General features: G+C 44.8%; 1 protein-coding gene across 1 annotated transcript; it reads right to left on the reverse strand.

Annotated features, from left to right (window-relative positions):
* Positions 1–766: 766 nt before the first annotated feature.
* On the reverse strand, positions 767–12,516 carry UCP1 (uncoupling protein 1). Its single transcript, XM_006144636.2, has 6 exons — positions 12,173–12,516; positions 10,655–10,865; positions 5,755–5,949; positions 5,554–5,655; positions 4,049–4,229; positions 767–1,244 (listed from the first exon to the last, which is right to left on the reverse strand). Exons 1-6 carry the CDS (start codon positions 12,296–12,298, stop codon positions 1,130–1,132), a joined length of 930 nt encoding a protein of 309 aa, XP_006144698.1. The 5' UTR covers positions 12,299–12,516; the 3' UTR covers positions 767–1,129.
* Between the last annotated feature and the right edge of the window lie 1,260 nt (positions 12,517–13,776).

The following is a 13,776-nucleotide window of genomic DNA, read 5'->3' on the forward strand; positions in this document are numbered from 1 at the left end:
TGGCCATGATGGATCCAGCCTGCTTAACCATCACACCAGAGGCTGACCTATCCCACTTTATGAACATGTCTGGGGAGGCTTAATTTCAGTTTTCATATTTACGGACCTCTCCACCCAAGCAATTTTTAATGAATATTAGTGGAATTGTTAAAAATCACGAACGACCTGAGTTTTTTGTTTTGTTTTTGTCTTCAGCTTTTGATCAGAAAAAGTTTAAACGTAGTGCAGTTAAGACCCAATGATTTCATTATTATTATATGATGATTCTGTTTGTGTTAAGGTATTCAAAAAAATATTTGCGCAATAGTTTTCCTATGGGGGAAAAGTACCAGTTGGCAACTTAAAGAAATTGATGTTTTTGTCTACTTTGGATAAAGTAGTTGACTTCATAAGTAAAAGCAATAGTGTGAAATGTGATGTCATTTTGTTTGGAATGTTAAGTGAGCAAATAAAAAACATGTTGAAATTGTTGTAAGCCTTTTTTTTGATAACTGCTCTCTGCTCTCTTCTCATCCTTCCCATTCCTTAAGTAAGTCACAGAACATTCAGAGAGTTTATGCCTATTGATTCTAAAGACCTTTATTGGTTATTGGACAAGGTAAAATTCTACTTTTACATTGAGGTATAGATCCCCAAAAACAAACTTTACAAAGCATTAGCAATTTTTTATTCATTATTATCAACTGACAACTGTGGTTAATAAATAGAAACAGTAGTATTTCCTTTGATAACATTCATATTTAAGCATTTATAAATTTAAAATGAACTTTATTAGAGTTTTCCTTTTCTATCAGTTTGAGTTAGAATTAAAACATGTTGTAATTCTTCATATTCAGTCATATAACTCTGCACCAAAAATGATCAGTCAAATGCAGTAAGTTATCTGGGTGTCATATTTGCCAGGCTTTATATACTGAATGTTTTGCTTTTCCTTCCTCAGGACACTGAGAATAAATTTTATATGAAATAGGTGTTATTTTTCCCTTTTTGATACATAAGAAATGTCCAAAATTCTCTGCCAGAATTTATCTTTTGTGGCTTAAAATGAATAGTCATTTTGTTGTTTTGTTTTAATGAACCAGTCAGCAAAGATTCCTACTGCTATGTTACCTCCTTTGCTTGAAGCTAATCATGTGGCACAGTCCACAGGCTGCCGTGACTTCATCAGTTCTCGTTTTAGCTGTTCGAAGCACACAAACATAATGACGTTCCAGGATGCAAGTCGTAAGAAGGACGGCACAAGTCTGGAAGAGTACACATCACCATTCTGTTAATTTGTTTGAAATTCATAAAGCTATTACAGAGCATCGGTTAATGCTGATCATTTTCTACTCTTCTGAAATGAAGGTACTGTAAAGTACCTATTTTGCATCTTTCCCTCCTCTGTGAAAAATAGTGTTCTCAGATAACGCTGTACTGATTTAAAACAACAGAACTGACAATCACATCTACAAAAATACATAAACATCCTTCACTCCCACCAAACCGAGGCACATCTTTCTGACGTGGCCCTGTTCAAAAACTTTCCTTCTGTTTTGAGGGGAGGGGAAACTTTTGCTTTGCTTTCTGGATGGGATGTAGGAAACTATTGGAAAGGAGAAAACAGAAGAGCAGTGAGTGAGTGGACCACATTCCAGAGTCAAATCAGGGCTGTCTACATTTGGCTACTTTTGTCCTCAGAGAAACTGTCAAGGGTTTAAGCGACTTGTGTTGTTTTTAATCTGCCAAACTGTGTACGCCAAATGATTGATTTTGTTTACCTGCTTATAGCAATAAAATGTTCTGGGAGAAAAAGATGTCAGTTAAGTCTTCCTTAGATAGATTTCTTAAAAGAAACCTATTTTTTTTTTAAATCCCCAAAGGAATCCCTCCCCAGGTCACTTAACATGTTTTTCTTGACTTTGAGATGGTGCAGGGTGTGTGTGTGTGTGTGTGTGTGTGTGTGTGCATGTGTAATGGTGCAGGGTGTATGTGTGTGTGAAAACATAAATAACATGAAACTTACCATTTTAGCCTTTTTTTTAAGAGATTTTTGCCTTGGGGCATTCACCAGAAAGAGAGACAGACAGATCCAGTAAAAGGGAAAGTGAGAAATCACACCCCTCCCCCTCCCCAGGGGAAATGGCCATGTCACAATCCCTTTTCCCTTTCCTCCCAGGATCCTGGGCACGTACACACACGTACATATTTGGCATGATTTTCAAGTCACTAGGTCCAGGATTTGAACCACAGTCGGCCATGTGAGAGTCCAGTGGCATAACCACTACGCCATCTGCTGCTGCCATTTTTTAAAATGTACAATTTGGTAGCATTAAGTACATTCACTTTATGGGGAACCATCACCACTCTGCATCTGTAGAAATTTTATATCACTCCAAATAAAAACTTGGTGCACATTAAATAGTAATTACCCGTTCTCCTACTACCAGTTGCTGGTAACCTCTGCTCTGCTTTCTATGCATGTGACTACTCTGGGTGCCTCACTGTAAGTGGAATCACGCAGCACAGTGTTCGCCCTTTTGCATACATTTTATTTTACTCTGTATATTCCTCATTTTCAGAGTTCACCCACATTGTAGCCTGTGGATTAAATTGGATTTTTTTTTTTGAGAGGCTTTCGCTATAGGGCGCGTGCGCTCGCCAGACAGACAGACAGAGACATAGAGACAGAAAGTGAGAAATCACCCCCCAGGGGGGATGGTCATGCCGCAATCTCTTCTCCTCCATTCTCCTTTTGGGATCTTGGACACGCACACACACGTGCCCGGTGTGAGTTTTAAGCCACCGGGTCCGGGACGCAAACTGCGGTCGACTATGTGGGAGTCCAGCAACATAGCCATTACGCTAACTGCTGGTTCCCTGGATTAAATTGGATTTTAAATTTAAAAAAAAAAAAGGTTAATAGTTAATAACTGGCATGCCCATTTTAAGTTAATTTTACAATGTATTTCATTTGTATTATTGTGCTATATGTGCTGATTATGGTGAATTGAAACTGTAGAATGTGCATGGTACTATTCATACTACCTTATAAGGCTTGAGGCATTGCCTGCTAATCTTAAAGTATTACAGAATTTTATTATTTTATCACTAGCATAATCTTCGTTGAAAGTATTCATAAATTGGGACCAGCAGATGGCATAGCAGTTATGTCACTGGACTCCCGCATGGCCAACTGCTGTTCAAGTCCCTGCCTGGTGGCTTGAAGCTCATGCTGGATACATTGTGCATGCCCAAAATCCTGGGAGGAGAATGGAGGAAAAGGGATTGCAGCATAGCCATCCCCCCGAGGGATGATTTCTCATGTCATCTCACTGTCTCTGGCTCTCTCGCTCTTTCTCTCTCTCTCTGGCGAGCATACATGCCCTAAGGCAAAAAAACTACAAAAAAAAATCCACAAATTATTTCATGTTATATATTTTAGGACAATATAGGACAGGACTTTCCAATATGATAAACTGCATATTGGGAAAATGAGATCTATTACACAATACTAGTTTCTAAGTGAGTATAATATTGGGTCATTAGAAAAGTCACGACATATTTTTCTATGTTTTATGCAAAAATACGTAACTTTTCTGACCATCCAGTAATTGACCCAAAACACATAATTTTCTGTGTCACTTTTCTAGATCAGTGACAATGACTTTTGCTCTACTATGGTTTAGAAAATGAGCTCATCAAATTAAAATAGTGAAAACCGTCTTATTTTCTCACTCCCTTCTATTATATTTTCCCTCTTCTTCTTAGTCCTCCTGCCAAGGAGGCAGAAACACTGTATATTTCCAGGAGACCAGGACCAATGGAGAGGCACACATTTTCAATGAGCCTCGGATCAAGGCTGAAATAATTTTAATATCACTGCTTTTTATTTTCTGGCACAATGGAATTAATGGATTGGAGAAATCTGTGGCAAGAAAAAGTCAGGACTGAGTATACCGTCTCTACTAAGTGTGGTTAAGTTGAGCATCATGACTTAGAGGTGGCTGTCCCAAAGCACACGGACACCCTGAACAGAACACTGCAGATACAGAAGAGCATATCCTACCCTTTGAAGAAAGCCGTAGGTCCTTCCTTGGTGAACATAGTCATTGCACAGTCACGCACATTTGTGTACTGTCCTGGTGGAGAATTAACAAATCTGGTTTTCACCACGTCCACTGGAGAGGACAGAATGGTGGTGCAAAATCCAGCGATAAGAGCTGACAGCAAGTGGCAGGGGACGTCATCTAGAATGGAGCAATAGAGCAGATCAGTGTCAAGCTTTGGGGGGTTGTAGTTCTTAGCTCTCAGATCCTCGGAGACCTGTTGCTGCCAGGAGCTCAACATGCTGTCTCATAAATAAATATGATAAGAAAGGTTATAGTGCATGAGAAGTGGGTGGTAAATAGGATGTAGCATAATGGATTGTAAACACTTTAGAAAAATAATCTCGGTTTTCTCTGCGCCATTGGGATTTGGCATAATGCCTGATGTATATGAGCACTTTATACTTGCTTTATTGAATTACAGTCTTGGTCCAAGGAGCATCTCAATGTTTCTAGAAACTGTCATAATATTATTTTTAGATGGACCAGCTGGTCGCCTGGTTAAGGTGGCTGGATCCCACGTGGCTGACTGCATAGCTCAGATCCTGGACCCAGCAACTTGAAAAACACATGGGGGTGCACCTCTGTACCCAAAATTCCAAAAAGGAGAATGGAGAAAAAGAGCAGCATGACCATCTCCCACCCTGGGGGTGGGGAGAGATGCTTTCTCATGTCCCATCTCCTCTTTCTATGTCTCTCTCTGGTGAACACACACACCCAATAGCAAATTTAAAACACACACAACACACACACACATATAGGCAAGATTTTTGCTACAGGGTGTGCGCACTCACCAAAGAGACAGACAGAGACAGAGAGACAGAACATGAGAAATCACCCCCCAGGGCGATGGCCACATTACAATCCCTTCTCCATTCTCCTCTTGGTATTTTGGGCACACAGGCACGCACATACCACGAGTGAGTTTTAAGCTACAGGGTCTGGGACTTTAACCATGGTCGACTACATGAGAGTTCAGTGATGTAACCATTTTGCCATCTGCTGGTCTCTCTCTCTCTATATATATATATGTGTGTATATACACATATACACACACACACACACACACACATATATATATGTATATAAAATTTTGAGGAACATGATTCTTTTTTGAATGAAACCATTGAATAACTAGCTTTAAAAAAAAATACTTATGGCGCAGGATGGACTTACCTGAATTCCGCTGTGTAAGTACTGTGATTCTAACAAATCCAGACAATAGTATTAAATAAATAACAATGACATACTGCAGTTGCATTTCTTTGTTATAAAACATTTTTATTTGGGTGAGACTTCAACTTAAGGTTTTGGTTTTTTTCTACTTCTCAAAAAGTTCTGTCAAATGTTCAAAATTCCTTTTTATTTGAAAGAGAAACCTATTAGCAATAGAATCCAGGGGTTCAGTATGATGTGCTGCAGAAGCGGCTGGGTGAAGTGCTCGTTCTATAAAAGAGGAAGTTACCTGCTAGGATCTTGTTTCTCACAAGGGCCGTCTTCATTAGGTCATACGTGACCAGCTCTGTGCAATTGATGATGACGTTCCTCATCAGATTAGGAGTGGTGCCTGGGGAGAGAAATGTTTAATATCATTCTATTGTAGGAGCAAGCGATAAACGGATATGTGTGTTTCGATGTTTCTAAGATCAACCTAGAAGGTAGTTACCTTTCCAAAGACCCAACAGGCCTTCCGTTGTTACTATAATTCTGTAAGCATTATAAGTCCCAGTGTAGCGAGGCTTGAGACCATGCAGATGGCTCTGGGCTTGAAGCCTGACTTTCACGACCTCTGTGGGCTGCCCGATGAATACTGCCACTCCTCCGGTCGTTAAGCCAGCTGAGATCTTGCTTCCTAAACTACCTGTAATTATCCAAAAAGAGAAAAAAATCAAAAGGATTCATAAAATAATTCAAGACCCAGAATGGACCCTTGTGTCTTTGTACACTTTGAGTAGTTAGTATTTTTATATTCTCTGTTCTTTCTCCTTCTCTAATGTGTGTCCATGTGTTCATGATGTACCGAAGATGGGCCGAATCTCAGCGGGCCTTGAAAATGTCAGCTGTTTGAAATTATTTGTAAAGGAAGACTTTGCAGGAAACAGAAACCAGTGCCTGTTTAACAGTGGTGCAGTCCTTTCCGTAGTCCGCTCAGTTCTTTCCTATGTTTGGGTCCCTTTTTCAATAGTTCCCAACTGTCAGGAGACATCAGTTCCCATAATGGTTACTTTCCACCAGAATGATCGTGCTAACTACGCAACTTGGTGGTCTGAGTGAAAGCCCATCGAATAAATTGCCCCAATATAAGACATCAAGCAGTGCTCATCTACCACATATGAAAGGGGCAGAAGATAAGAAAAGAAGCTAAAAAACTGATTTTGTTTTGAAAGTTTGAAAAATTAGCTTATGTTACTCAAGACAGATGTCACTTAATAATTACAAATGCAAAGCCCGATATTCATTCCTATGATGAAATATAAAGTTGTGGTCTAATAACATTTACTTATCAGGGGCTTTCTCAGTCTCTAATTTTCTAAAATAGGGATAATATTTACCTTGTAGACTTGTTGTGTGAGTTAAAATAATGTCGATATGGGAGCCAGCAGGTGGTGTGGTCGTTAAGGTGCTGGACTCCCACATGGCTGACCACGGTTTGAGTCCTGGACCAGGCGGCTTGCTTTCTCACTTTCTCTGTCTCTGTCTCTCTCTCTGTCTCTGGTGAATGCATGTGCCCTATAGCAAATTAAACACAATATAATAAAATTTAAATAATTATTAAAAAATAATATTGATAAAGCATTAATTCACTTTTGGCTCATAGGAAATGCAGAAAACTGGCAACACTTTTTAAAAATACTATTTTGATTATACTCTGTTCTTAACATGCTTAGTCAGCCTGAAAGTATATAATACAACTTTCTTTATAAAAAGTTTTAGAAAGATTTTGGCTTTAGAGCACATGAGCTTGCCAGAGAGACAGAGACAGAAAGTGAGAAATCACCCCCCTAGAAGGGATAGCCATGCCGCAATCCCTTCTCTTCCATTCTCCTCTTGGGATTTGGAGCACACATACACATACACCCAGTGTGAGTTTTAAGCCGCTGGGTCCAGGACTCAAACCACAGTTGACTACGTGGTAGTCCATTACACCATCTGCTGGTCCCAATACAGCTTTCTTTTCATTGGCAAGATCATACGATTACAACTGCCCCATATGTATAATCTTACATTGACACACTGTTGTGTCCTCCAGTCTCCAACTCCCTAATCTCTTTATTTCCCAAACTTCTTGGGAAAGATTATATATGTATACACACACACACACACATATATTCTCTCTCTCTCTCTCTCTATTCTTTACTATTTTGGTTTGCTTGAGAATGTGTGTGCTCGCTGGAGAAAGTAGAAGAATGAAAAAGCATTTCCCTTGAGGGATGATCATGCCACCATCCCTTCTCCATTTCTCCTTTTGGCATTTTGAACATGCACACACAAGTGCTGGACATGTTTTTCAAGCTACCGATTCTGGGAAATGAACCGCACAGTCAGCCACATGGAGTCCAGTGGGCTTAGCCACCACTCCAAAGGCTAGCCCAGAAGCCACTCTCCATCTTCACTTTCCACGGCCCATTTCCTCCCCGTTCTCCGGAGCCCGGCTTCTACCCCACTACTCCACCAAACACGGGTTTGCCAGGAAACCAGGCGGCGTCTGTCGGCTAGGTACAGAGGTCGCTTTTCAGTCCTTTCTTCAGCTGCTGTCTGCTGTCTGACCTTGTGGGTCATCCCTCCCGTAACTTGTTGGCACCTACCCTAGACCTTTCTCCTAAGCTCATGTGACATTACCTGTTGACATGCCCTAAGCAGATTTTTCTCATCTCCCAAGACCACATACATTCTCTCCCCGATAATGGTGTCCTTAGCTAGAAACTTGGGAGTCGTTTACATTCCTACTTCTCCCTGCATCTTCAGTTCTCCGTCAGGTTCCGTCCGTTGTACTTCCGAAGCCTTTCAGACTGACCGCTCTTGCCCTGTCACTAATGCTTTGGGGCACACCCTGATCATGCTCACTAAGTTACCTTTTCTCTACACACTCCATACTGCTGCCAGTGTGATCACATGAAAGACACAGATCACTTCTGCCTTCCCCCCCTTTAACCTTCTTAATCACCTCCTGTCACTGTGAGGATAAAATCCAAAGTCATTTTGTGATCTGGCTCCTTCCTGCGTCCCCCCCTCACCACAGGTCCTCCCTCTGTATCTCTGCACACAACATTCCATCTTTGTAGAAGGTCTTTTCTCCCCACTGTGGGTGGATTAGTCCCACTGGTCCTTCAAGATTCGATTCAGGCATTCTGTCTTAGGAAAGTTTTGCGTGCCCATGCCCCATGGCTAGGTCACACACCCCTCTTCGGTGTGCCCAGTGTCCCATAACTACTTGTAACATAGCCCGTGTCATTGTGAGGGCCATCTAGAAACTCGCCCCACACACCCCGTTCTTGGAACCGTAAGCTCCTGCCTGCAGAGACATCTGTCATCTGGACACCTGACAGTTTCTGGCATGTGGCAGTTCAATCAAGTTATTGAAGGGACTGGATAGACATCGTGTAGAATGCCGTCAAAAAGGTGTCCTAGTAATTTGGCGCCCAGCGGTTGGTTGGAAGCATCCATCTGTGAAGAAAACAACCTGAAGGAGCAGCTTTCTGTCCCCGTGTTCCTTTTCTTGCGGCATCTACACAGATGACAATGCGTGACTGATCTAGACACATCCAGGCTTTACATTCACTTCGAAAGTACTGTGCGGGTAAGTTTAACTTACATATTAGCACAAAGAATACGTACAAAGTATCCCATAGAAGTGTAGTATTCAGAGATTACTCAAAGCAGCAGTGCTGAGAGCCACCCAGGTCGTGACCTCGTGTGTTCACTTTACCATCAGCACATCTGCCTGGCCTGCCTGCGCCCACGTGAAAGGACCTCTGATGGTAACCGGCAGTGCGAGTCCGTGCACGCTACAACCCTGATATTCGGATAATGGTCTCTACCTACCGTGTTGTTGGGGGATTGAATGGTGTACAGGACCACATGCAAAGGTGCACAGCAGAGCCTGGGCAGAAGCCAGACAGCTCGAGTGTGAGCTCTGGCTCTGCCCCTTCCCACTGTGTGACCATGGGCAAGTTCTGAAACCACTCTGTGCTCAGTTCCCCATTGCCAGAGGGTAGGAAGACCCGTACCTTTCCAGTTGACGTGCATGTGGAGCACTCAGGACAGAGCCCGGTCCTGAGTGAGCACTCATATAAATGCAGCTACCCCGATAGGGACCCTGGGAATAGGACAGGGACGCTGGCACCGGAAACATTGGTTCCTTTCTGTCTTCCCTTAAACAAACTCACTGCTGTTTAAGTCCACTTTTTGTCCTCTGGTGGTCGCTGGCATTAGAGACCCTATCAGGAACCTCTTAAAAGTTGTCTTTTCAGGACCAACAAATGGAATAATGGTTATATGTCACTAGATGCCCACATAGTTGACCGTGGTTCAAGTCCTGGACCCCTTGGCTTACAACTCACGCTGGGCGCATGTGTATGTGAGCCCAAAATCCCAAGAGGAGAATGGAGGAGAAGGGACTGCGGTATGCTCATCCCCCTGGGAGTGATCTCTTACTTTCTGTCTCTCACTGTGTCTCCAGTGAGTGTATGCACACTATAGCAATAATCTCTCTTAAAAAAAAAAAAAAGAAATTTTTCCTGTCCTTTCACCCGTCCTCACAAGGTCTTCCTTGCTTTTCTTCAAACTACTGGGTCGTCGGAAAAGTCATGATGCCTTTTTGCATTAAAAAAAAAATATGCCATGACTTTTCCAACAACCCAGTAAGAGTTTTGGGACTTTGCTACATAACAGGATTCCAGGGACGCGTGTGAAAACAGATCCCCTGGCCTCCTACCTAAGGATTCAGGTTCAGGGGGACCAGCAGTTAACGTCATGGCTATGTCGCTGGACTCCCATGTAGTCCACCATGGTTCGCGTCCCAGACGCAGTGGCTTAAAACTCACGCTGGTGTGTGTGCGTGCGTGCCCAAAATCCCGAGAGGAGAATGGAGGAGAAGGGATTGCGGCGTGGCCATCCCCCCTGGGGGGTGATTTCTCACTTTCTGTCTCTGTCTCTGTCTGGCTAGCGCACACGCCCTATAGCAAAAACCTCTTCAAAAAAAGGATTCAGGTTCAGAGGCTCATGGTTTCCTCATTTGGATTTTTAAAGCTCCATAGGCATTTCTGATATTCTGAGGTGAGAAACTTGAAAGAAACGTTATTTTACAGCTCACCCATATTCTCCAGCTGGAGATCCCAATGAGGTCTGCAACTTCCAGACTGACTGGGTAGTTTGTGTAAATATAATCCTGCACCTAAACATTGGTTTTGTGCATTTCTATGTTTTCCATGAAAAGCGAACTAATATTTGGGGGAGAGGGAGGGTTCAGATATTGAGGTTTTCTTGCCAATTTGTCATGAGACCACCCCCCTGTGTGCTACGGTGTTCGGGCAGAGCGGAGCCCAGGGCGTGCCCCTCCGGGGAACCGGGTGGCTTACTTTCTTTCCCTGTGGCGAAGAACTCCTGGACTGTATCATAGAGGCCGATCCTGAGAGAAGCAAAGCTTATCTGTCTCTGAAGGCCGGCGGGCAGCCCGCTGTAAAGCTTCACGGGTCCTTCTGATCTGGCTAGAGTGGAGATGGTTCCCAGGACACCTTTATACCGAATAGCACTGGAGGTCTGGCATTCGCCTTGAATCTGGAAGGAAGAAAGTTCAGAAGGAGGGACCAGCAGTTAGTAAAATGGCTATGTCACTGAACTCCCACGTAGTTCACCGCGGTTCAAGTCCCGGACCCGGTGGCTTAAACTCACGCCAAGCACGTGTGCGTGTGTGCCCAAGGTCCTGAGAGGAGAATGGAGGAGAAGGGATTGTGGTGTGGCCATTTCCTCCGGGGGTGATTTCTCGCTTTCTGTCTCTCTGTTTTTCTCTGTCTTTCTGGCAAGCTCACGTGCCCTATAGCAAAAACCTCTCAAAGAACAAAAAAAAAAAAAAAAAAGAAAAAACAAGAAAAGAAAAGAAAAAAGAAAAAGTTCAGAGGGAAGTGAAAACCTAGTAAGGGAATCCTACCTGGAAACAAAACAAGACTGGCACAGGGCTGTCCTCTGAGAAGAAACCTTAAGCCAAGATTTTTTTCCCCATTGTTTCAGTATTCTGTGTTTCACTTCTAAGCAGCTTCTCTCCCCACCCGCCCCGTGTATGTATGCATGTACATGGGGCTTCAAAAAACTCATGGGAAAATAAAGTTTGATTACAAACAAGTTTTTGACAGTCATGTGCATCTTTTTCATAAGCATTTTCCATGAACTTTATATACACATATATAGAGAGAGACAGAGACAGAGAGACTCTGGTACACTCCGGAACCCTTAGGCAGTAGGATGGGAAGGTACCCCTGCAACATCACAGAGACGAAAAGCTGTCCTGGAAACTCTAGAGCCCCACGTTCTCGGCTTTTAGAACCCGTAGTGCGTGCACCCTAACTTTTGGAGAAGGTCATGGTCAAGCCATTCTTTGATCCCGCGAAGAATCCCATGAATTTTTCCATCCTAGAGCCTCCAGTTCTGAGGCAAGGCCAAGCTGTTTCTTTCTTTCTTTCTTTTTTTTTTTTTAGAGGTTTTTTTTACTATAGGGCGCATGCGCTCGCCAGACAGAGAGAGACATAGAGACAGAAAGCGAGAAATCACCCCCCAGGGGGAATGACCACGCCGCAATCCCTTCTCCTCCATTCTCCTCTCGGGATCTTGGGCACGCACGCACACGCGCCCGGCGTAGGTTTTAAGCCACCAGGTCGGGGATGCAAACCGCGGTCGACTACGTGGGAGTCCAGCGACATAGCCATTACGCTAACTGCTGGTTCCCCAAACTGTTTCTTAAGGTGGCCACACGCCCTACCCACCTACCTGAGAATTGGTAAACCAAGCTGAGAATCCAAGAGACCGGCACAATAAGTGACAATATGCATCCCCTCTGCCCTGACCCTTGGCCTTGCCATCTGGCTCCCTACCTGTAGCCGGACTTTGGCGGTGTCCAGCGGGAAGGTGATCACGTCCGCCAAGCAGGCCGCCACTCCAGCCGAGAGGATCTTGATCCCCATGGTCGGGTGCACCTCGGAGTCTGTGGAACTCACCATCTTCACTCAGAGAGCGGAGCAGGTGTCGGTCGTGCAAGACAGAAGGAGCTCCAGCCCCCAAGGCACGCTTCCCTCTTCCGCCCTCCTGGCGGGTCCTGGTCCCAAACCCGCGCTCTCTGACTTCTCACGCTGTCGGTGGCGGTCCAGAGGTGGCGTGTGCGAGCAGAGCGCGGTAGTGGGCACCAGCCAGGCTGCGTCCCCCCACCCTCGTGCCAGGAGGACCCGCTGCGCCCAGGCTGCTGTGTCCCTGCCCTCCGCGGTGGCTTTTATAGCCCTGTCTCTCCGGAGCCGAGCGGCGCAAAGTCTCTGAAGACCTGAGCATCGCGCTTTTCGGGGGCGTGCCCTGGGCCCCGAGCGAGCCAGCCCCCATCCTCGCTCCGTGCCCGGGTGGCCGCCCTTCACCTCCGAAAGCCCTCACCCTGCACCTCGCCAACTGCGCCCTGCGCTCTGCACGGCCGGCCGGAAAGCGCGCCCGCCCGCAGGCTAAAGCCAGTCTTCACTGCGCGGCCTGAGCTGTCGGAAAAGAGAGGGATCTTAGAGCTTCTGCGGAAAAATTCTGCCCAGCTGGGCTTTCCTATTCCTCTGACGCCCCAGGAACCTCGCCAGCAGCTTGCAACCTTCTCAGCTGCCTTTCCTTTGTCCTCTTTACCTCTCTAAAAGCACTGAAGTGTATCAATAAATTGTGTGTGTGGGGGGGGCGGGGGGTGCATGGGAAACAATGGTGTATACCAGAGCCAGTGTGGGAGGAGGGTGGGACACGGCAGAGGGTGAGAGGTTGGGAACCGAGGAGGGGGAGGATAGATAAGAAACCAGAAATGGAAAAGTATTTGTTGACAATAACCCCGATGGTAATACCCTTGACTGAGTCAATATACAGGGTATTCTGGATTGGAAATCTCATTTTGCAGACTAATGATGTACAGTGAACGAATGCAAATAAATTAATTTAAAATAAAATAACTTTTTAAAAAGCAATGCAGTGTTTGATCGCTCTTTGTGTGAAGGTGTCAGTGAGATTGTTGGCATACTAGAAATCAAATATTAAGTTGCTGAAGCACTGAGCGAAGTGGGATCCGGCTCCTTCCGGAGGTGCCATGTAAGGAGGAACATGCGCTCACCGGCTGGCTCTGGAGCATTCTGCTGCTGGAGAACTGGAGAACGTGGCTATTCTTTCTTTCTTTCTTTTGAGAGGTTTTTGCCATAGGGTGCATGCGCTCACCAGAAAGACAGAGAGACAGAGAGACAGAAAGCGAGAAATCACTCCTCAGGGGGGATGGCCACACTGCAATCCCTTCTCCTCCATTTTCCTCTCAGGATCTTGGGCACTCACGCGCATGTGCCCGGCGTGAGTTTTAAGCCACCGGGTCCGGGATGCGAACCATGGTCGACTACATGGGAGTCTAGGGACATAGCCATTACACTAACTGCTGGTCCCAATGTGGCTATTCTTCCTGGAACTTTCGTTTCCAGCTGTGCAA

Source organism: Tupaia chinensis, unplaced genomic scaffold, assembly GCF_000334495.1.
Source record: "Tupaia chinensis unplaced genomic scaffold, TupChi_1.0 Scaffold000127_2, whole genome shotgun sequence".
NCBI lineage: Eukaryota > Metazoa > Chordata > Mammalia > Scandentia > Tupaiidae > Tupaia > Tupaia belangeri.

Coding starts and splice junctions, on each gene's coding strand:
- UCP1 (XM_006144636.2), bottom strand. CDS start 12,298: ATGGTGAGTTCCACAGACTCCGAGGTGCACCCGACCATGGGGATCAAG. Junction 5,656..5,754: donor CCTGTTGGGTCTTTGGAAAG/GTAACTACCTTC, acceptor TTCTCTCCCCAG/GCACCACTCCTAATCTGATG. Junction 4,230..5,553: donor GAGAAACAAGATCCTAGCAG/GTAACTTCCTCT, acceptor GCTCCATTCTAG/ATGACGTCCCCTGCCACTTG.